Genomic DNA, 22,922 nt, shown 5'->3' with positions numbered 1-22,922 from the left:
TACGTGAGCGGCAGACAGAGGGCGCCACACTGCGGCAGACATGAAGACATGACGCTTCTGATCAGAGTCGTTAACTACACACTCGCAGACGGCTCACTCACACCCACACAAGGTGAGACGCAGTGCCATCAGAACATCTCTACTGGTCAACAACTACTCCTAACCGTGGTAAAATGACTTTAAATAGAGTTTAAATAGTTACATTTGCTAAATATTAGGGCTGTCAGTCAATTAAAATCTGAATTTGAATCTAATTAATTACATGAGTTTCGGTTTATTAATTTTTTAATGAAATTATACTCTAAATAAGATACTAAATCTGCCAGCAGGTGGTGATGAATGTCTTTATGATTCATTCATTCATTTGATTCGTTCAAATGGCTGATTCATTCAGGAATGAAGTAAACGGTTCTCTTAATGAATGGGGCTTTGAATCATTGATTCATACGATTCGTTTAAAACGCGGATTCATTCAGAAACTAAACACCTCTGTGTGGCTCGGAGATGCACAACAACTCCGCTGTGGCTTTAAAGGTAACATGTTCTCTAAAAAATTGAGCAAAAACACAAAATATTGTGTTTATAAATATATTAAATATATAAAATATAACACACTATCAACTGTTGTATAAAATCACATTTAAAATCGTGATATTCGGGACAGTAACAGCACTCGTGTGATATTGCTCTCACTGCTTGTGTGATATAAATATGAGAAAAAAACTCATACGGGGCCTTTTTTCACCAATATCTTGAATGTTAGGGCATATCTGCATTTATGGATTTATTGCCCTGCATCATATGCATCATCAGTCAACTGTATGAAGTGTAAGATGATGTGCAGGTCTGGGGGCGGGGCCAGTGCGTTAACTTAAAAAAAAAAAAATTTAATTGCTTTATTTTTTCATAACTAATTAAGTTAACGCGTTGAACTGACAGCCCTACTAAATATTAATCATATGCATCGATAATTCCTCCTCTAAGTATTATATTAGTGTAGGCTTTCAAAACCAGTGCATTAATAGACAATCCGTGTGTGTTTTAAACGGCATCGGTCTCGTTCAGTCCGAGTTTAAATTCTGCAGCATAATTAACACTAGGGGTGCTCCGACTGATCAGCTACCGATCACTATCGGCCGATAATCGCTTTGGGATGTTTGATCAGCGATCTCTATAAAGGCTGATCTCATAAACCGAACTCAATCTGATGACGCTCCTGCTAGGGTCGGGAATCGAAAATAAATTCCAATTCCAGAATCAGATACTTAAGGTCAGGAATCGGATACTAGTTGTAAAATTAAAATTTCAGTCGCGCCTTTCAATTCCTGTGTGCACATCTTTTATTTTCAGGTGGTGAAAAGGGGCTGTTTAAAATGTATTTGTCTTTGAATCATTCATTCAAGAGATTCATTCAAAAACACAGTAATGAAACGAGTAAATCTTGAGTGAGTCGTTGAATTTTTCGCAAACTGGAAAATGTGCAATTGCATTTTTTATAGTGTCAATGGTAAGTTTTAATTTAGAATTTGATAACGTAAGAAAAGTAGTTTAAATCTAAAAAAGATTTATGATTTTTTTAAATTAAAAAACACAAGAGTTGCCTAAGAGGAGAATTGTCCCCATTTTCAAAAATGAAATTCAGAATGAAATGAATAAATGTCTAATTAATAAATAATTATACATGATAAAAAAGAAGGCTTGAGAAAGATGGGTATTGGTGATTGTATTGGCAGAGGCTGCTCCTGTGATCAATGACTGGTGATCGGCTCCAAAAATCCCAATCAGAGCAACCCCTAATTAACACTGATGTGTGTGTGTGTGTGTTTGTGTGTATGTGTGTTTGTGTGTGTGTGTGTGTGTGTGTGTGTGTGTGTGTGTGTGTGTGTGTGTGTGTGTGTGTGTGTGTGTGCAGGAGGACGGATCTACCCGGTGTCTGTGCCGTACTCTAACCATCAGAGCACCAGTAAGACTAGTGTCATGCTGTCTCTGGTCATGCCGGCGCAGGGGACGCTGACCAACGGCTCCAACACCGCGTCCACGCTGGAGGGAGACACGCCGACCGCCGGGTAACACACCGCTTGGGAACATCTCAAGCTTTGCTTTTAAGCCTTCGTTCAAGTTTAGTCAGTTGGTTTGTGTTTGGTTGTTATTTATTTATTTATTTTAGTACATAAAATTAAACTAAATTAATCAACTTTAATCAACTAAATTATTACATGAAAATAAGAAATAAGCTTTGGAAACTAAATTACAAGTTTCCTTTTTAATTGTAAAGTTTTAGTAAACTTATTTATTATTAGTTTTTTTGTAATGTCTCTGTATTGTTTTTACTTATTGTGTTTATTATTAAATTATTTATTTATTTATTTATTTATTTTAGTACATCAAGTTGAAAATGAGAAATTAAGTTCCCTTTTAATTTAAGTTTTTATTCATTTGTACTAATTGTTTTTTTCTGTCTATATTGGTTTTATGTATTTATTGTTTTTTTTAGAAATTTAAAGTTTCATTTTTAATGTTAAAGTTTTAGTAATTTAATTTGTTTTTGCCATTTTACCATTGTTTTACTATATATATATATATATATATATATATATATATATATATATATATATATATATATATATATATATATATATATATATATAATATATATATATAGTTTTTACTAATCCAATTTTTTGTTAATTCTCTGTTTTAGATTTTTTTTTCTCTTTAAGTACATTAAGTTAAACAAAGAAAATATTTTGGTTAAAAATGTAAATTTCAATTATGAAAATGTAAATCTTTTTTATTGTTTAGTTTTAGTTAGCTGTAATAATCCTGCACCCAGTTAATGTTGCTTACTTCAGCTGAATGCATTGGTAACTATATCAATAACACATAAATCTCTCTCCACGGTCCACGGTTTAACTGTAGTCCACTGACCCCACTGATTCCCCTGACCATAAACACCTTACAGCCCATCAGTGAGAGTCCTGACCCCGCCCCTCCCTCTGACCCCGCCCCTCTGTGTGTCTGTGCTCCTCCCCTCAGTCAGAGTCCCACAGCGACGCTGCAGTCGACCAACACACACACACAGAGCTCCAGCTCCAGCTCCGGAGACGGCAGCCTGTTCCGGCAGAGAGGCAGTCAGGCGGCGCAGCCGGACGAGACGGGACGCGTGCCTCCATACGTCGACTTCACACAGTTCTACCGGCTCTGGGGCTCCGACCACAGCGAGGGCCAGGGTCTGTCTGGAGATCTGGGGCCGCAGTGAGGATCAGGTGAAACTCAATATCATTCCATCTGTGACAACAATCTCCTTAAACTGTAATCATGGATAGAGGAGCTCCACTGACTGTATCTAAGGGAAACTCACCGGAGCGTCCAGCATCATGTTGATAAGACTTCACACTCACGTTTCTCTGAGCTCCTTTCTTCCTGCTTCTGTGGAGTTTGACGTCTCTGTAAGACCAAAGTGAGATCAGACCTGCAGAGCTGCATATATACGTCCGTCTGTCTGCGTTTTCTGTGTTCAAGTTTTTAGTGTCTTTCTTTAATAAACAGCTCTTGTTTCAGCTCCACATTCTGGTTTGGTTTCTCTTACGATACAATACAATATTTATTTATAAAGTACATTTAAAAAACAACCCAATTTGACCAAAATGCTGTGCAGAATAGAAAAAAACTTAGAAATTATAATAAATAAAACAAGACTCAAATTTAAAACACGACAATAATAAAACAACAATTGAACCAATGATCTGATGTTAATATTAACACAAATACTCTATATTTGTTAAAAATGGAAGCCAGATGTAGCATGTACAGGGTAAACAAAACCGGGCCGAGGATTGATCCCTGTGGAACTCCACAATTAAGAGGTATACAAGAGGAGGTCTGATGACCGATGCAGACACTAAAACATCTGTTGGTCAGATAAGAACTGAACCACTGTGCCACAAAGGCCTACAGATATCTCCAGAAGAATCAACAGGACCTCATGGTCAACCAAATCGAAGGCAGCACTCAGATCTAATAAAACTAAAGCCATGGATTTCCCAGAATCAGTTTCTGTAAAAATATCACTTGTGACTTTTAAAAGGGCAGATTGCGTACTGTGTAAAGCTCTGAAGACAGACTGAAACGTCTCATGAACAGAATTAACAGCCAAATAAGATTGTTACTGAGTCAATATAACTTTCTCAAGGATCTTTGAGATAAAGGGTAAATTAGAAATAGGATGAAAATTGGACAAAGAAAAAGGATGCCTGTGATCAGAAAAAGATGCACCACTGATTTCAGTGTTTTAAATAGAAAGAACATGGGTTAAAGTCAAAATCAAATCAAGGGTATGAGCATGGATATGCGTTGGACCAGAAACCCATTGTGTAAGGTCAAAAGTCTCAAACATGAATGTTAAAATCACCCAGCAGCAGTATTTTTTTCATGTTTTCACTGTTATAATCAGGAATCAAACAGTATTTATTTGTGACTGACATCCTATTCATTTGTGGTTGAATTATTTAAAAAATTACAGTCAGAAATGTGCCATTCCTCTTAGAATTGTTTATATACTTTTAGAATATTTATTAGTACTTATTAACTTTTATTTTTAGTTTTTAATTTGATTTTAAATAAAATACAGTCTCAGACTTTAGCTTTAAATATTCAAAATGCTGAGATGAGTCAGCACCTTGTGCAGATTATTCTAATTCAATAAGATGATAGATGATGTGATGTCAGTAAAGATGTGATGCTTCATTTTCGAAACTGACTGGCCCTCAGCGGCCCCTCATCACGAGACACTGATGTACAGTATTTGGAAACCTGTCCTTGTATTGAACATTTACAAATATATCATGGGAAAATGTGTGGTAAAATCTAAAGATGCCTTTAACCTCGGCTGCCAGACTTGTCTGATTATCAAGACGTCTTACACCAGTTTTGGTTTTAGAATTGACCACAAGGTGGCGCTATAAGAAGTGAATTTACTGATCTCTCAGACGTCTTGTTTAACATTTCCTGGAAAACACGTGAGACTGTAATGATGCATCATCAAGAGACCCTGATGGAAAAGCTTTAATGCTCAATCTGTTGTTTTATCTAAACTCGTTTAACTTCTTGGTGGTTTGCCATTTTTGCTAAATGTTTATTTAATCATTTTTCTTACAATAAGTTTGGTAGCAGGATTGAACTGACTGATACTGATGAATGTTGTCGATTTACATAAAAATTGTGAAAATTGAATGAGATTATTTAATAGTATTTCAAATGATGTCACTTGTGTCAGAATTATATTTTTTGTATTTCATATGTTCTAAGAACTTTTTACTAACTAGCCTATCCCATTTAGTTATGAGAAAATGTAAAAAAAAAAAAAAAAAAAAAACCAACAGTTTCTGAAACGTTTGAAAGCCGTTTTTCTCTTTTATATTTACAATAAAAAAAACGATACATTCTACTCTAAACAAAACCAAATAAAAAAATTCAGAAAAACGTTCCACGAGCGATGTATGAATAATGTTTCTGTGCAAACGTTCTGAAAACATTTGCCCTAACGTTCTATTAATGTTACTGGAAGAATGTTTGTTCATAACTTTGAACGTTGTTGTTTGTTTTGGTTTTGTTTTTTTCATGCGAGGTTCATTTAATGTGAGATAACAGTTTGTCTAATTCTCTGGAACTTGCGCTAAATACTCAGTTCAACAAAACACGGTTCCTGTTTTATACTCGAACCTCGCCGTTCACGAACACCATCGTATCTCATCGCCTTTTGAATGAACGTGATTAAAGTGTTCGACGGAAGAACCCGCGATGATTTATGATGACTAGTGTGCTGGTGTGGAGGATGAAGAGCTGCGTGATGCTGAAGTGATCCGCTGGTGTGTGTGTGTGTGTGTGTGTGTGTGTGTGTCGGTGGTCCGGAGGGCGGAGCTGCGGGTCTCTGCGCCCCCGGTAACGATACCGACGGACGCACCGATCACTGCTGGGCGGAAGAGCGTCATTTCAGCAGAAAATCAGACCGAGAGGAAGCCGCGCGGACGGACTCGTCGCTCCCGTTAACGGAGATCAAGCGCGGATCGAGGCGTCGACGCACATCGAGAGCGATTTTCTCTTTCTTCCGCAGCAGGATGGATTTACACGCGGACGCCCGACGCGAGCGCGATCCGCACGCATCACCGGCGGAGCGTCACTGAAGCATCCCCCGCGCTCCACGACGCATCCGACCGCTCCGATGCGAACAAAAGCCTCCCTTTCACCTCCACCCTGAACGACCGCAGAGCCTCCATCCGCAATGAACATCTAGAGGAGCGTCAGGCGATGGGTGAGACACACACACACACACACACACACACACACACACACACACGGATCGGTGGATGTGGTGCCGCATCTGGAATTCACGGGCGTCTTATTATTAAACGCTGCTGCTGTTGTTGTTGTTGTTGTTGTTGTTGTTGTTAAAACTGATGCGGATTCGCTTCAGATCTGATGTGGGTTTGTCTGCAGAACGAGCTGTTTGATTTTGCAGATGATGTTATCAAAGCCAAAGATCCCGCCAGGCGTGTAAATATGATTTAAATATGTAACCTAATCATTGTGTTAGTGCAAGCCTGCAGGCCTCTGAAGATACAATCCAGATTCTGATGCGGTTTGACTCCAGATCTGTGTGGAAACACATCAGATGCCTGAATGTGACAAGAACGTGTCTGACTCATAATTCAGAAATCATGTTTTGTATAAAGAAAGTGAAGCCTGTTTGTAGCCTGATTTGGATTGTGACATAATCGACAGGTTAATGTTACATTCCTGTTACTGAACGTAAGGATGCTGTAGTTTGGAGTTTTTATTCTTGTAAATGCTCATTATACCCAAAGCTGATTAGCATTCGATTCTCATGCAAAAAAAAAAAAAAAAAAAAAAAAATCAATTGTTGTACATTTAATGCAAACATTATTAGACTGTCCAGACACTTTATGATTTAAAGAAGATCATGTAAATATTAAAAAGCAAGTGTTTGCATTGCAGTGCTGAGAATTTGGTGGAAATGTGCCTATCATGGAAATGACATGAAAAACAAATAATCCTCGGGCTTAATTTCTTATATAATATATTTACATATTTTTGTTTCTGACTTGAACTGTGGCAGGTTTCTTGAGATTCTCGTGGACAGATGGGTTTGATGTTAGTCGAGGTGAAGATCTGTTCTTTATTCTCTGTTCCGGTTCTGCTCGAGTGTTTTCTAGGTAATGATGTGGATTGAGTTTCGGCTCACAGGTGACTGACCTGCAGCACACATCAGAACACAATGACGTGTGTGTGTGTGTGTGTGTGTGTGTGTGTGTGAACACACGGTGAGCAGATGTTGAGGCTCATGTCTTCTTCAGCTCATATAGTGTGTAAGATAACAGACAAACACCAGGAGCTGATGAAGTCAACGTTTGGAGGACTGTGTGATCACAGAATCCGCTGAAGAGTTTAACGATGTTCAGGGACAGAGGTCTGCTCCAGGTCTGACAGACAGATTAACGTCTTCATTAGTGAACTGTAGTGATACTCAGAAAGTGCAGTGAAGAGCTGTTGGATTCATTGATCACGTGAAAAGTTGATGCATGACACAAACCAAACGCGTCTAACTGCAAGAGAAGAGTGGAAAATGAGCATGAAATACTAAATTATCACTGTTAAAAAAACACTTGATTAACATTATAAGAGGATGTCAGATGATTCTAAGCTTTACCTGCCATCACAGTGAAGCATAAAATTACTTTCCAGAACATTTGTGTCCCTGCAGCACAGAAGCAGTCATCAGTAGCACAGGTATATTTGTAGCAATAGACAACAATACATTGTATGGGTCAAAATTATTTTGAACAACTTATGCCAAAAATCATTAGGATATTAAGTAAAGATCATGTTCCATGAAGATATTTAGTAAATTTTCCTACCATAAATACATCAAAACTTAATATTTGATTAGTAATATGCATTGCTAAGAATTCATGTGGACAACTTTAAAGATGATTTTCTAAATATTTAGATTTTTTTGCACCCTCAGTTTCCAGATTTTCAAATAGTTGTATCTCAGACAAATATTGTCCTCCTAACAAACCACACATCAATGGAGAGATTATTTATTCAGCTTCAGTTGATGTATAAATCTAAATTTTAAAAAATTACCCTTATGACTGGTTTTGTGCTCCAGGGTCATGTTTTTGTTCACTGTTTCTCGGAATGATATTCCCAACCTCATCTGAAAGGCTGAATCCATGACAGTATTCAAGCGACATCTGAAACTCATCACTTCTGTGAGCATTTAACTGCAAAAAAAATAAAAAAATAAAAAATAATATTTTTTTTTAATCCTATGCTTCCACTTTCCCTTATATCTCTTCTTGTTCTGGCTTGTACTGTTCTAAACAATGTCTGAACCGGTATTACGAGCACTTCTCATGTTTCTTTCTGCCTAAAAAGCGTTCTGCTGAATGAATAAATGTAAATGTAATAAAAAAAAACTGTAACTGTATTTTTTATTTCATAAGTTTTTGCACTCATATTTATGAAGTAAATTTCCTAATAAATAATTAAATTTAAATAATAAATGATTCTTACATTAAAATCCACCTAAATTAACTCAAAGCTCTGTCATCATTTACTCTCCCTGAAGTCGTTCCAAACCTGCATGAGTTTCTTTCTTCTGCTGAACTGAAGTTATTCTGAAGAATGCTGGTAACCAAACATAACATGGAAAAATAAATAAATAAATACTATGGAAGTCAAAGACTGTTTGGTTACCAACATTCTTCAGAATACTTTCTTTTCTAAATGATGGCGTAATTTTCATTCTCGGGTGAATATCTCTTTGTCCAGATTAAAGTGAATGAGTACATATGATCAGATTTGACAGATTTGATTTTTTACATTTACATTTATGCATTTAGCAGACGCTTTTATCCAAAGCGACTTACAGTGCATTCAGGCTAACATTTTTTTACCTAACATGTGTTCCCTGGGAATCAAACCCACAACCTTTTGCGCTGCTAACGCAATGCTCTACCACTGAGCATTGTTTTTAACAGCACTCATTTATCTTAATTTTAGACGTACATTTCCAGTTAGTCACAGGTTCAGTTCTTGAGCACAAACACAAACACATCCACAGCACCATCCAGCAAACACTGACTGCTCTACTCACAAATGCATTAAAAAGCACTTCATTTCAGCAACTAAATCAGCAAAAAATGATTTGTTTAATCAACACAAATGAATTCAGTAAACTTTAGTGTTATATATTTACTTAACACAATAAAACTGGGATAAAATATTCAGCAGCTGTGTTGCTTCAGATCAGTAAATTAATTTAAATAAACATTAAATAAACATATTTTTCCAGTGCACAGAGAGAAAATCGTGTTTCGTTGTAATGCGTGTGATACAGACGATGCAGCTGTCCTTGATGATTTGGTCCAGAATGGTTTTATTGTTGTATTTGAGGTGATCTGTAGATGTTGAGAAGCAGTGGTGTGTGTGTGTGTGTGTGTGTGTGTGTGCGTGTGTGTGTGGTGTCTCCTTACAGCTGCGTCCTAAACACACCTACTGCAGCCAAAATGGTGCTGACCTGTTTCTGACCTCTGAATGTGAGCCGAGCGATGCCTGACGGAACTTTTCAATCTCTTCCCGTCAGCGGGGGGATCGTCCTGCAGACACACACTCACACACACACTCTCTCCAGCAGTGCACTTCCTGCTGTCTAATGACCGCTTCCTGTCCCAGAGCCGCCTGAGATCCCCTGTCCAGTCCAGTTAGAGTAATAACAGATTCACACACGCATGTTCGTCTGAGAGTGTGTGTGTGTGTGTGTGTGTGTGTGTGTGTGAGTGTGTGTGCACAGTGTGGTGTTGGTGCCAATCAGATCAGTGTGTGTGTGTGACCTTTGAGCCAATCAGATCAGACAGAGTGGGCGGGGCTATGACATATTACACAGTCACCTTTAACATATCAAGGATATAACCTATAACTATGAGAAGTTCGGATCATTTTACCGACTTGGACCTTTGAGTATCATTTTTTGGATCATTTTACGACTTCTTTCTGGCTCAGACTGCATTGGTTATTCTTATGTAGCTGTCCCGTGATGAACGAACGACTCGAAACAGGTGAATTAATTTCAGTACAGAACCCATTAGAAGTTGCACATGCACGACTGAACGAATCACACACCAATACTACTTCCCTAGTCACATTCACATTTAAGATTCGTTCAAAATGAAAAAAGAACGACCGATTCATTCAGATGCTGCACTCACACACGCTCGCGTTCACATTTACTGCTAGAGGTTTCTCATATCAGCTCTAGTGAACTTAATGATGTTGCAAACTTGTTTAGAAATCAGGCCTGTGAATATTTGATGAAGTGTCAGGTGGTTGATATCAGGTGCAGTTTCAGTCACCCGAGGCGTCACTTCCACCGCAGTAAAGACTTCATGCCTAAAGGCCAATTCACAGCTCAGACAAACACCAACAACACCAACAGACAAGTTGGCCTTTGGATTTCGAATTTTCTGAAAAGTGACTGTCATGTTCACACTGTCCCAACAGACAGCTAGAAACACTGACTAAACAGGTTCATTCGGGTGAAAACAAACTCAGATGAACGGCAACAGATGCCTACACACTGACCCAACAAACGTGTTTGATAGCATTCGTCTGTGTGCTGTGAATCAGCCTTGGTTTTTATTTTGTACTAATCTCTGCGCTCCACTTATAATGTTATCAAGATTTTTATATCAAAAAACTTAATTCAGAAACAATAAGCCTTTTTCTGTCTTGTTTTTAACCCCCTCATCAGAACTCTGTTTGAATAGACGTGGAGGATAAATAACTCAGTACATATCAAATGATCTGTAAGAAGAGACAAAGCAATAGTTATCACGTAATGAAAACAGTTACTCACACTTGTGTGCTGCCACATTACAGTCGGGTCCAATATAGTCGCACAGCATCGTCTATTAGTTGTCTTGCAATCATTTTGAAAATACCACATCGAATAGTGCCTTGTTTGTAAACGAATCTGCGATAAAATGAAGTGGAAAAAAAGGACTGAGTGATGCGGTCTGGATGTTCATTAAAATTAAAGTTTTGTTGTGATCAGAATGAAGGCAACGCTAATACATTTTTTCCACAACTTGGCACTGAACAGCGTCTTGTTGTCTTTGAATCTTCTTTATTGTTTGGTTTCTGCATGGACCTGTGTTCCCCTCTCTCTTTATTTACACTACATGAGTGAATCGTGGGTGGAGCTTAACAGGCAGCGTTGTAGAATCGGTGGGCGGGGCTAAACAACCAGCGCTGTAGAGTCGGTGGGCGGGGCTTAACAGCCAGTGGTGTAGAGTAGGTGGGCGGGGCTAAACAACCAGCGATGTTGCAGCATAGGTGGGCGGGGCTAAACAGGCAGCTATGTAGAATCGGTGGGCGGGGCTAAACAGGCAGCAGCTATGTAGAATCGGTGGGCGGGGCTAAACAGGCAGCTATGTAGAATCGGTGGGCTGGGCTAAACAGGCAGCAGCTATGTAGAATCGGTGGGCGGGGCTGGAGCAGCTAAAACTCGGTGGGCAACCAGGCGACGTAGAATCGGTGGGGGCGGGACTAAACAACCAGCGACGTAGCTAGACCCATTGAATATAATGGCCCAGCAGCGTAGAGTATGTGGGCGGGGCTTAACAGGCAGCTATGTAGAATCGTGTACAGCTTAAAATAGCTGGACACAGATGAGACCGGAAGCTAGACCCATTGAATATAATGGCTGTGTTTATTTTTACGGGAAGAAAAAGGTGCATAAGCAGACATTGATCTTCTGAGGAAGAGGCGGAGCTTATCCACACTATTACATCATAGAGTGTCACATTCCACAAGCTGATGTTTTAGCAGACTGTCTTCATTATAAGATGTTTTTAGACTAATGAGGAACTTTGAGTTCTGAAAAGTACAGGATGTTTTTATAGTACAATGTCACAACATCAAGGGAATTTTGGTTTCTCAGTTTATGACCCCTTTAACAAGGTTTTGTCAGTAAGTTAATGTAAATGTGTAACAACCAAGGTAACAAATTTAGGTTATAAACACATTGTGGGAACATTGTTTGGAATGTTTCTAAAATGTTAAAATGCCCAGTTTCCTTGTCATGATTATAAAGTTACAAACATGTTGATCTCAGAACATTTCTCTCAGGCTTGTGTGAATGTGTATGAAATATTAATAAAGTTATTATAACAACATTTCATAAACATAACTTTAGGAGCGTTTTGTCCTAACATTTGTATGGGTTAGGGTTACATTTAATTTTTAAAAAAATATTAGCAAACGTTGTGAGAAGGTTCCCTGTTAGCTGGGAATGAGGCAGTGAAATTAAAAGATCAGACGTGATGTGTTTATTATTTCCAGTCAAGCAATTTTGTCCACTTGTGCAAAATGTGTGAAATTTTGAGTGTTTAATTGTGTGTAATATGGCACCTGTGAAATGATCCTTAGCAAAAGAGTTTGTTTTATTCCAAACGTTTCAAATGTCATTTATAGTGTCATCAAACACAGTAGATCATCTGAGATGTGATGATCCCGTCCGAACGAGTGGAAGTGTGCTTGAAAAGAGTTTATTTGAGTAAGTGCCTGTATTTAGAAACACCCACTAACATACATCATGGTGTTTGTTTTAATTACTTCAATTTATGTGAATTTAATGAAAATCACGTTGAGAATATTTAGAAGCTCAAATAAACCCCTGAAGTAGAGTATCGGTTCACAGTCATGACTGTTTAGGGCTAAAATGTGTTTGATTGTCTTGAAAAATCATAATGCTCCTAAATAAGCTTGATTTTTATTCCTGTGGAATCTGTGATGTTAGTGTTTGCTCCTTGCACACATTCACACACAACTAGTGTTTGTGTGGACTGAGCAGATACTGAGCAGCTGGAGAATGAGCTCTATTGTGCCACACACACACACACACACACACACACACACTGTCCAAGACTGAGTTTGACTCCGGACACACTTTCAGTGACACATGACGTGTGATGTACGTTTCCATGGTGACATACGTGACGCAGCGGGATACTGTGGAGCGCTTCAGTCTGCCAGACGAACACACACACACACACACACACAGGTTACAGACGCTGTCTGGAGATCAGGGCTGTTAATCAGTGAGGAGTGTGTGCTGATACTGTGATCTCATAAAAACCCCACAGACGCACAGTGAATGATGCACATCTACAGACCAGAAGATCACTGACACCTAGCAACCACCCAGAACACCCTAGCAACCAAGTGCAACACTTAATACCTCTCGGAACACTGTAGAAAGCACAGAGCAGCATGCTGATGATGTTAGGCTAAATGACTCGAGATTCAGTTGCAAGTGTACCAATATTTATTAAGGAAGATGACGTGAACAACAGCAGTGAAACAAGGGAGGTCGTGGGTGCTGATGGTGTCCTCGGGACTACAACGGGCGGATGAATGAAATCCAAGACAGAAGTTCAGTGACAAAGTGATCCACAAATGACAGGTAGTCCAAAACACAGCAGGAACACTGGAGCACAGCACACGGGAGAAACAGGAGACACTAGACAAGGAACGAGAGAGTAACAGTAACAACAATCCGACAGTGAACGAACAAACACACACTCAATATAAAGCATAGCTGATCAGCACCAGCTGAGGCCAATTGCTAATCAGCAATAATGAGTTGCCCAGCAACGCTGGTGATCTCACACACACACACACACACACACACACACACACACACACACACACACACACACACACACACACACACACACACACAAAGACAAGGAAGAATCCACAGACCTACCAACCGTGACAGATGAGTTTTGCATCACAAACATATTGTACTGAAAATGCAAAACCAGAGCATGCAAAATGTGCACAGTGACATGCTGGTTGTCAGTGAATGTACGGCTTACTCTGATTTGTATGTGTTCTTGTGTCGATGTTTACACACAGGAGGTGTGTCGTGTTCGTCGTTTGTCAGAGTTGTTGCTGGTTCTAATGCTTTCAGCTCATTAACAGGACCTTCAGCTCCAGTTTTCTCTCGCTTCCTTTGACTTCCTCCAGATACGGAGCGATGCTTCACACACGCCGACTGTGAGTAAATGCAGAAAACAGGTGTTTGAGTCACTGCTGCGTAATGAAGGGGGATGTGTGCGTGTGTGTGTGTGTGTGTGTGTGTGTGTGTGTGTGTGTGTGTGTGTGTGAGTGCTCATCCGGTTGTGTCTCTGAGAAATTCTGTTCTCTTATCCAAAATTCATGAAGTTTAATCAGTCAGTTAGTTCAGTGCTTAGTAAGAGATCCTGTGTGGGAGTGTGTACAACACGGTGCTTTCTGACCAAAAAATCCCCCAAATGACCTGAACACACAAACACACACACTGTTGAGATCTCTTCTGAAACTCTAGAGATGCATGTGAGGGGAGTCTTTTTCTCAGGAGAAACATCCCTTTAATCTGAAACTGTGACTGGTCAGTGATGTTTTGTGTGTTTGTGACCGTTACAAGAGTTCAGAGTGAGCCGTGTTACACTCTTATCTCACAAAACACACACTGCTGTTTCTCACAGGGTCTGACCTGCCAGAAACGTGTGTGTGTGTGTGTTGATATGTTTATATAAAATATATTTCTGGTAAATTTACCTACTTCATATATTTCTCATATAGTTTTGGCCATTTATAAAGATGTATTTTCGGTGTGAATATATTTTTAAAAACTAGATTTTGCATGCACCCAAAATGCATTTTAAGATTGCAAAGTTTTGTTGTTTTATATTTTCTTTTCTTTTTGCAATCTAATCTAATAAATTTTGGCATTTTGAGGTTTACGCAAAAAACTATATTCTATATTTTAAAAAGCCATTCTGTTTACAACATACAGTATATTTAGCATGTATTCTACATATATTTTGGCCCAGAAAAACATGTTTTCTATTTTTGTTGGTTTGATAAGGTCACAGTGGTTTAGTGTATTTAAATGTCAGATATCGTCTGCCTGACTCACATAAACTCTGTTTATAATGTTTGTGGAGCTGTGGAGTGTCTGTGTGTTTATATCTGAGCAGATGTTTGTTGATGTCCATGAACGTGCCTGTATAGTGTTGGACTTCAAGAACACAAGTTCACAAAGAAGAAGAAACGCTCTGCTGCAGCCGGATCACAGCATCCAGACTGGACCGAACCGAGCGGGCTGCAGTGTTGAGACGAACACGTGTAGAGATTGATTCCTTCATCAGGATCTGTGTGTGTGTGTGTGTGTGTGTGTGTGTGTGTGTGTGTGTGTGTGTGTGTGAGAGAGAGAGAGAGTGTGTGTGTGTGTGTGTGTGTGTGTGTGTGTGTGTTGGGACAGAACTGCTCTCTAAGGTCTCAGATGTGACTCAGCAGATCTGTTGTGATCACGTGACTGTAGATGGTTTCTCTTTAATGTTCCACACGTTGTCATGTCAGATCTTTATTAAATAACAGTGTTTGGTCAAAGAGTTTCTGCAGACATGAAACAAGCATGAACTGACCTTCAGGAGTCTGACCGGAGACTCTGCACTATTTAGTAACCCTACTTGGCATTTGTTGAAATAAGGAAGTACAACACCAACAAGTTTAACTCGTTCATTATTAGTTCTTGTATTTGAGTTAGTGCTATAATTTGCATACTATGAAAATCGGGGGGAAAAAACATGACTTGGCCAATCAGATCATGTCCATGTGTTGTACAGCCATCGACACAGAAACTGACAACCAAACGTGTAAAACATGTGTGTCACATGCATGTCTGTGATTCTGAGCGTTTTTAGGATGCAATTTCATGTTAAAACCATTTCAACTTTTTAAAAATGCATCTGAAGACCCTTGAATTCTGTTTCAAGTCGTTTCTCTGTATGTGAGCATGATAACATCCCATCTAACTGCACAGTTCCACCCAAATCTACCCATCATAAAATTAAAAAACAGGCTGCACTTCGACTGGTTTGAATTCCTGTGAAGTGAGAAAAGTCACGGAGTGAATGTATTTGACTCTCTCTCTGTGTGTGTGTGTGTGTGTGTGTGTGTGTGTGTGTAGGAGTTTGATTGTGTTAAATCCAATGTGGCTGCCAGTTGTTGCTCTTTTTATTCCTCTTCCCACAAAAATGCGTCAGTTTATTTGTGTCTTGTGAACCCCGCATGATGTGATTGGAGAGTGTTTCCTGCGTTAGAGCACCTGATTGTCCAATCACGTCGCTGCTGAGCGCTCTGTTCCTCTCATTCGCTCGGTTAGCTGGGTATTTAACAGCTGCCTCTTCCTGTACAACATGTCTGGTCCAGGAAATCTGTTTATTTGCTTTGGAGTCTGACTGAACTCCGTGTCCGATAGGGACTCTGTGTGTATATAATTGGTTCTCGTGAGGTGTTTTGTTACTATCCCTGAGGATCTGGAAGGTCAGACACACTGAGGAGCTTCTGTTCTTCAGCTGCTCTGAAAAACCGTTCATGAGCATTTCATCTAATCGTGAACACTGAGCACTTTACATTACAATCACGTACAGCATTCCAGTGAGGATAATGCCACAAAATGCACTTACGGCTATGATGCACTCCAAATAAGCTTAAGACGTCTTGGGAGGCACTCTGATAACCGGCTGCTTCCCATAGATTGTGATTTGTCTGTGTTTGTTTAGACATTCATATCATCTGAAATATATTCAAATCAACCACATTTCCAATTCCCAAATATATTTATGACTGCTTCTCTTTCATTTGTGTGATTTTTGCAGGAGCTTATTAAAAATATTGTCGAATGCACAGAGAAACTCCGTGTACAATGAAATGCTTTCCGTCACTCGTTTCTGATGTGATACTACAAAATGCACATTAAAACAGGGTGATGGAAACGGCTAATACCCCACTGAATTTAGCACTTGAATATGAATTTGTAAGATTGTTCATCAGTTATAGTTTCTCTTCCAAATCTAAGTCTGATATCTGTTCCAAATCTCTCTCTGTTTCTCAGGATGAAAATGAGACGTCACAGGGTTTTCTTGATTTGCACGGTGGGACTGTGTGTCATCTCCTTCCTGCATTACTACAAGGCTCTCCACTATGTGTCCCTGCTGAGGGAGTTGTCTGCACCTTACCCTAACATCAAATCCTTCATCATGGTCACTGGTTTCTTCTGGAAGGAGGGCACCAACCCACTGTCCCGCGTGTCTCCGGAGGAAGGGCCTCGGCTGGTCCACAGCAAGTCCCGGGCCGGAGAAAAACCTGAAGCACCACATCCGTGGAAGAGACCTGAAGATCCACAGCGCAGGAGCTCAGGGACTACAGAGGTACCAGCGCTGCTCTTCTCTGAAGTCATGTGTGATTTCACCAAAACAAACACTCCCCCGTCTGTCATTGGTTAGTCAGACAGATAGCCCCGCCCCCAACTCATCCGATTGGTAGGTTAGGGTAGGGCTGGGCTGAACGATTTTTCAGATTTTATCAATTAATTCGAATTTAATGTTTTGCCACGATCAGACTAAAAGCTGCTGTTCGCTGTTTTTACAGAACATCTTTAGTTAATAATAGTCTACTGGTGTTATACCTTCAGTCATTCTGAATTACCTTGATTTCTGCGATATTTTTTAAAGCATTTTCCTCGAATATATGTATAAGACAAGTTTGTACAAGATGTAGTTCATGCATCTTTTCTGCAAATATATTTAACAAGTGATTTGTTGAACATTTACATCATGTTGACGGCTTCATGTGTGCTGCACTCGGAATAGAATTTTCTTTAACTAGCGGGTTAATACAGAAAAAGTTACTTGAATCATGCTGTAGTTACATTTTCAAGTTGACTATGAAGTTAAAATTCGTAAAAAATTGATAATCGGTCAAACTCCCATTGTGTCAAGTTTTTCACGACAATTGTTCGTAATGAGCAAGTTTTAAGCAGTCAGATGCTCACTTTTGTTTGCTTTGGCATATGAAAATAAAAGTAGATTTGATGCTGTGCAATTCACTCGAGATGTAGTATGTGGTGGTTTGCTACTAGAACTAGAACATGGTCCGCTGTAATCAAATAAAACGGATCATTCCGGTGCTTGATTCTGATTGGTTGAGGTGCGATCGAAGCTGTTGTAAATTACTCTACAAACATACATCTTTGTTTACTTCCGTGTGTTGCTCGGCAACCACTTTGTTGCAACCACAACCTTTTGTAAGGAACTACATTGTTTGGCGGAAGAATAATGTTTTTATTAATATTACATTTTATTTGTTTTGTTTTATTTTGTGAAACCTTGCTACATTTATGGAATCACCGTTTTATAAAAGCAATACGCCCCGTGAAGCCGTTGTTTACAGTGAATTTATAACAGCTGAGGACGCTTCGTGTCATGCCTAACAACGCCCCTTAGCTATCATAAATTCACTGTAAACCACGGCTTCCTGCGGCTTATTGGTTTAATGATTTGTGTCATTTGTTTTGCCCTAAGGCTGATGATACTCAGGGCAACTTTTTTGAGCACTGTTGCTTGGGCACTATCCCATTGAGAATGGGTAACAAATTTCTATCTGGACATTTTAGATCATTGGCCCCGTGTCTCACCTGGTTGCCTGTTGATGTTAATGTTGCCTGGCAACATTGCTCAAAAAGTTGCCCCATGTATCATCACCCTAAGAGTCAGTGAAACTTGTGTCCAGATTTTGCTGTCTTCTCATGGATCTTGTTCTTCATTAATCAGGTCCATAAGGGAGGTTTGATCGCCTCGACCAACCAAAAGCCTGACCCACAGAGAGACGCTGCGGTGAACAAGCCTCAACCACGTCACGCCTCTACTCCAGACGCGCTGGAATCCCTGGGCGACCTGCACCGCCGCACCCACGTCCTCAAGGATGACCGCTCTCCTTACTTCATCCGCACCAAAGCAGGCGCTCTGTGCTTCCGTCAGGGGACAGAGGTGGCACAGCCTAAAGATGAGATGTTGAAAGTGAGACCCAGCGTAGCTGGCCTCGGCAAGCGGACAATACTGCAGAAGCCGGACGAGTCGAAGACGCCAGTGAAATCAGTGGAGGAGTCTGGAGCCTCTCGAGGGAAACCCAAGCGCGGCAAGCGACTTGTGAAGTGCATTTGTCGGCCGGGCTGGCACGGTCCTTACTGCGGAGTGCCCACTATGGTGTACCACTCCAATCTGCCCACGAAAGAGAGACTGACCCCCCGCGAGACGCCTCGACACGTCATAAACGCCATCAACGTGAACCACGAGTTTGACTTGTTGCACGTGCGCTTCCGCGAGCTCATCCGGGCCGTGGATCTCTTCCTCGTGTGCGAGTCCAATTTCACGGCGTACGGAGAGAGGCGTCCGCTGAGATTCCTGCATCTGCTGCTCAACGGAACGTACGATTACGTGCGCCACAAGATCCTCTACGTCTTCCTGGACCATTTCCCAGAGGGCGGCCGACAGGATGGCTGGATCGCCGATGACTACCTGCGCACGTTCCTGACTCGTGATGGCATGTCGAGGATCGCAGGCTCGAGATCCGACGATGTTTTTCTCATCAACGATGCAGACGAAATCCCGGCTCAGGAGGGAGTCATTTTCCTTAAGCTTTTTGATGGCTGGACGGAGCCTTTCGCCATCCACATGCGGAAGTCCCTGTACGGATTCTTCTGGAAGCAGCTGGGCTCCCTCGAGGTGGTGTCCGGATGCACCGTCGGGATGCTGAGGGCCGTCTACGACAACGATGGGATTCGGCTCCGGCGGCGGGAGTACTACACCATGCCGGGATTCCGGAAGTACGAGAACGACACCGGACACATCTTGGTGCAGTGGTCGATTGGAAGTCCGTTCCATTTCGCAGGCTGGCACTGCTCCTGGTGTTTCACGCCAGAGGGAATTCACTTTAAACTTATTTCGGCCCAGAACGGGGACTTTCCTCGCTGGGGCGACTACGAGGACAAGCGCGATCTCAACTACATAAAGGATCTGATCCGAACCGGGGGCTGGTTCGACGGCTCCGTGCAAGAGTACCCTCCATCAGACCCTAAGGAGCACATGTACGCCCCCAAATATATGTTGGATAAATACGATCACTACCGCTACTTGTTGGAGAACCCTTACGCCAGGCAGTCCAACCTAGGAGGTGCGTAGAGCAGAATGAGGGCCAAAGATGGTTTGACAGTAAGCAAGGGGAACAGAGAGGGAGAGAAGAGGACGCTGTCCTGTTCCTCTCTTTCCTCATTCTCTCATTGGTCCCAACATCCAACACCGTCCAATATGTGAACGCAGGCCATGCAGACACCAACAGCAAACCTTTCTGTTTGGGTCTAAGTTTACATGAATGATTTCCAGCTTTCTTTTTAGAGACTCTGTGTTCACTGTACAAGACTGTGTGTGTGTGTGTGAGAGAGAGAGAGAGAGTGAATGTGTGTGTGTGCGATCAGACTGAATTTAATTGGTGCACAGACTTTCTTGCCTGCACTTCAGAATCAAAATAAGGAAACTCATTGCGCAATGCCACATTTTTGGGTTCGTTGACCGCTTGTAAATTCCTCCAAACTCAAACGTCTTTTTCCTTGGTCAAAAAAATATCTTTGTATCATTGTGAGCTGTTCTGAAAGAGTTTGTGGACGAGAGAGAGAAAGAGGCCATTCGAGAGAAACAAGGCTTTGTTTGAGCTCTGCTGGGTTCTGATTGAGCTGATATGTGAGAGAGATCCGCTCGGACAACACAAATGAGCTTCCTGTTTGAGAAATCCTTGCGGAAAACATCCTAAAGCTGGGAAAAGAGCTGTTTTCAAGTCAGATATTTAATCTGTGAACACCACCCATGTTGTGCACAAGAATGGGGAGACGCCTGATAAAAATAGGTCAGAGGCTCTGTTCCAAACTAGTGAGATGCCTATGTAGGCAACACTTTAAGGCATCACAGCTGCACCAAGGTTGTTTCAAATCATCTGCTGCCTTCTAAGATTCTTTTGGCCAAATTTAAAATTCTAATTCATTTTTTTTTTTTAGAGAAAGCATGATCTGAGAATGCATTGCAACAATCTAAAAATAAAAAACATCCATGATGGCGGACAAAGACTTGGTTGTAAATGCAATGCATTCAATACAGAAAAGCATATAAACAGTTTAGTCCAATGTGTAGTTTTTATTGTTAGTTTAGCAACATGCATCACACTTAACTGGAATCAGCAAAGAAGCAGCTCACAGTGTTTTGGAACAGAGCCATGCAGTGTTTTGTGGTCTTGGCTCTCTCGTGTTTTAATTTTAAGTCAGAGGAGGAAACAGTTTCTTATGAAATCCAGTTCTGGAAATACCCTGTTCTCAGAGCCCTGAACCCATATCATCGAATCCAACATACCTCATTAAATAAGATCCCTGCCATAATAAATACTAACGTTAACAATACTATCTCGTTCTTCTGGCGCTGTTAAAGTCAACATGAAATCAACATTGACTCTCTTCATTCATGTCCCTATCTTATTGTGAACGCCATTAATATTACAGCTGACATCATCAATCCACCCAAACCATCTGATCACTTCATCATGGAGAAAAAAAATCAAGTCCCATCCTACATTAATTCTCACACTTTCATTCCAGAAATACAAGTACAGTGGGTTGTGAATGTCATTGTGAATGTTGATTTAAATCCCCAAAATGATCAGCAATGAACGAACTCCCACAAACATGGAATCACTTCCGAAGAACATTATCTCTCTGTCAGACATGCTGCTAAAAACAGGTCTCCAGATATAGAAAATATCTGTGCGGGGAATTAAAATACTGCCATGGTGAAATATACACCACCAGTAGTCAAGGGTCATGAATTTACGCTCGCATGTGACTTACTCACTGGTGTCTGTGTAAAAGGTAATGTGTGCTGTTCGTGCCGCTGACTGCTGTTCTGTGTCCCAACAGCAGCACATTATAAACAGACTAAAGATAGAGACAGCGTTCGATGTCCGGAGACATAACAGGTCTCAGCAGATAGACAGGTGCACAAGCGTTTATAGTGCGTTTATCATCCGTCAGGGTCTCAGATTGTGATCGCAGTGCGCTCGTGACCTTCATGTGCACAGTAAACCAGAGATAGAATGACATCTCAAGGATGTCTCCAAATCTGTGTGAATTCCACATGGGAACAGAGTCGGAATGCTGAGCTTTTATTCCAGTGACCTCTGGTGAGACGACTGCATTCTGGTCCTGAAACTCCAGCGTTAATGAGCAGACTGGAGTTGGTTTCATTCTTACTGAATCACAATCAGTTCACGTCTGCATATCAAGCAGCCTTCAGCTCACAGACTCTCTCTCTCTCTCTTGCTCAGTAAACAAACATTCACTGTTTTGGACTTACTGTCTTTTGTGTTTTGTGATGTTTGCTGTTTTAAATGTTGTTGCGGTTTACATTATTTATCTTATTTATTACTTTCCTGTTTCTGTGTAGAAAAGGGAAGCTCGGTCTGTCAGAGAAGTGAGAAGTTCTTCTCTGACTCCGTATGAAAGACTGTAACGCTTCTCTCCTCCACGTCATCCCTCCATCCCGTCCTCTCGCACCGTATTATTCATCTTAAACATGATGGTAAAAGTCACTCTTCTTGGCCAGAAACACTTTATGCTAGTATGCACATGCACATGCTCTTGTGCTGTTGAGATTTGAGAGTTTCAGCTGTTTCTTCTATATTTTGACGAACATGCAAGTGTACAAATTATCAGAAAAAGAAAAAATGTGGAGCAGAACTTGGTGCTGTGGATTGGTTGTTATATGGGAAGTGGGTGTGGCATTCATAAGTCTATGCAGATGAGTGTGAGCGTTTACAGGGGCGGAGTTTAAGAGCACTTACTTTACTTTTTTTTTTTTCAAGAATAGGATTAAATTTCTCGTGTTGTGTTTAGGTAGGAGACGGTGTTA

General features: G+C 40.7%; 2 protein-coding genes across 4 annotated transcripts in view; both read left to right on the top strand.

Moving 5' to 3' along the window:
* The window catches only part of LOC109070198 (TGF-beta-activated kinase 1 and MAP3K7-binding protein 1-like), a 13,030-nt gene extending 9,464 nt beyond the window's left edge, over positions 1–3,566 (top strand). Inside the window, exons 9-11 of the mRNA XM_042725265.1 lie at positions 1–112; positions 1,913–2,066; positions 3,037–3,566. The exon at positions 1–112 is cut by the window's left edge and continues 102 nt beyond it. Of these exons, the coding sequence (XP_042581199.1) occupies positions 1–112; positions 1,913–2,066; positions 3,037–3,259 (489 nt within the window). The 3' untranslated portion in view covers positions 3,260–3,566. The remainder of the gene's footprint in view (positions 113–1,912; positions 2,067–3,036) is intronic.
* Positions 3,567–5,674: 2,108 nt separating this feature from the next.
* On the top strand, positions 5,675–21,356 carry LOC109065948 (beta-1,4-mannosyl-glycoprotein 4-beta-N-acetylglucosaminyltransferase-like). 3 transcript variants are annotated; one of them, XM_042725262.1, is made up of 4 exons: positions 13,804–13,956; positions 14,063–14,148; positions 17,033–17,348; positions 18,750–21,356. In XM_042725262.1, exons 1-4 carry the CDS (start codon positions 13,924–13,926, stop codon positions 20,154–20,156), a joined length of 1,842 nt encoding a protein of 613 aa, XP_042581196.1. In that variant the 5' UTR covers positions 13,804–13,923; the 3' UTR covers positions 20,157–21,356. The 3 variants fall into 3 exon arrangements, with proteins under 3 accessions (XP_042581198.1, XP_042581196.1, XP_042581197.1); XM_042725263.1 differs by having other exon boundaries at positions 13,941–13,956; positions 14,074–14,148; XM_042725264.1 differs by lacking the exons at positions 13,804–13,956; positions 14,063–14,148 and adding an exon at positions 5,675–6,310.
* Positions 21,357–22,922: the final 1,566 nt, after the last annotated feature.

The sequence above is a fragment of the Cyprinus carpio genome, chromosome B6 (genome assembly GCF_018340385.1).
Source record: "Cyprinus carpio isolate SPL01 chromosome B6, ASM1834038v1, whole genome shotgun sequence".
Classification (NCBI taxonomy): Eukaryota; Metazoa; Chordata; class Actinopteri; order Cypriniformes; family Cyprinidae; genus Cyprinus; species Cyprinus carpio.
The sequence above is the reverse complement of the archived record's forward strand: the minus strand, read 5'-3'. Positions and strand labels throughout refer to the sequence as shown.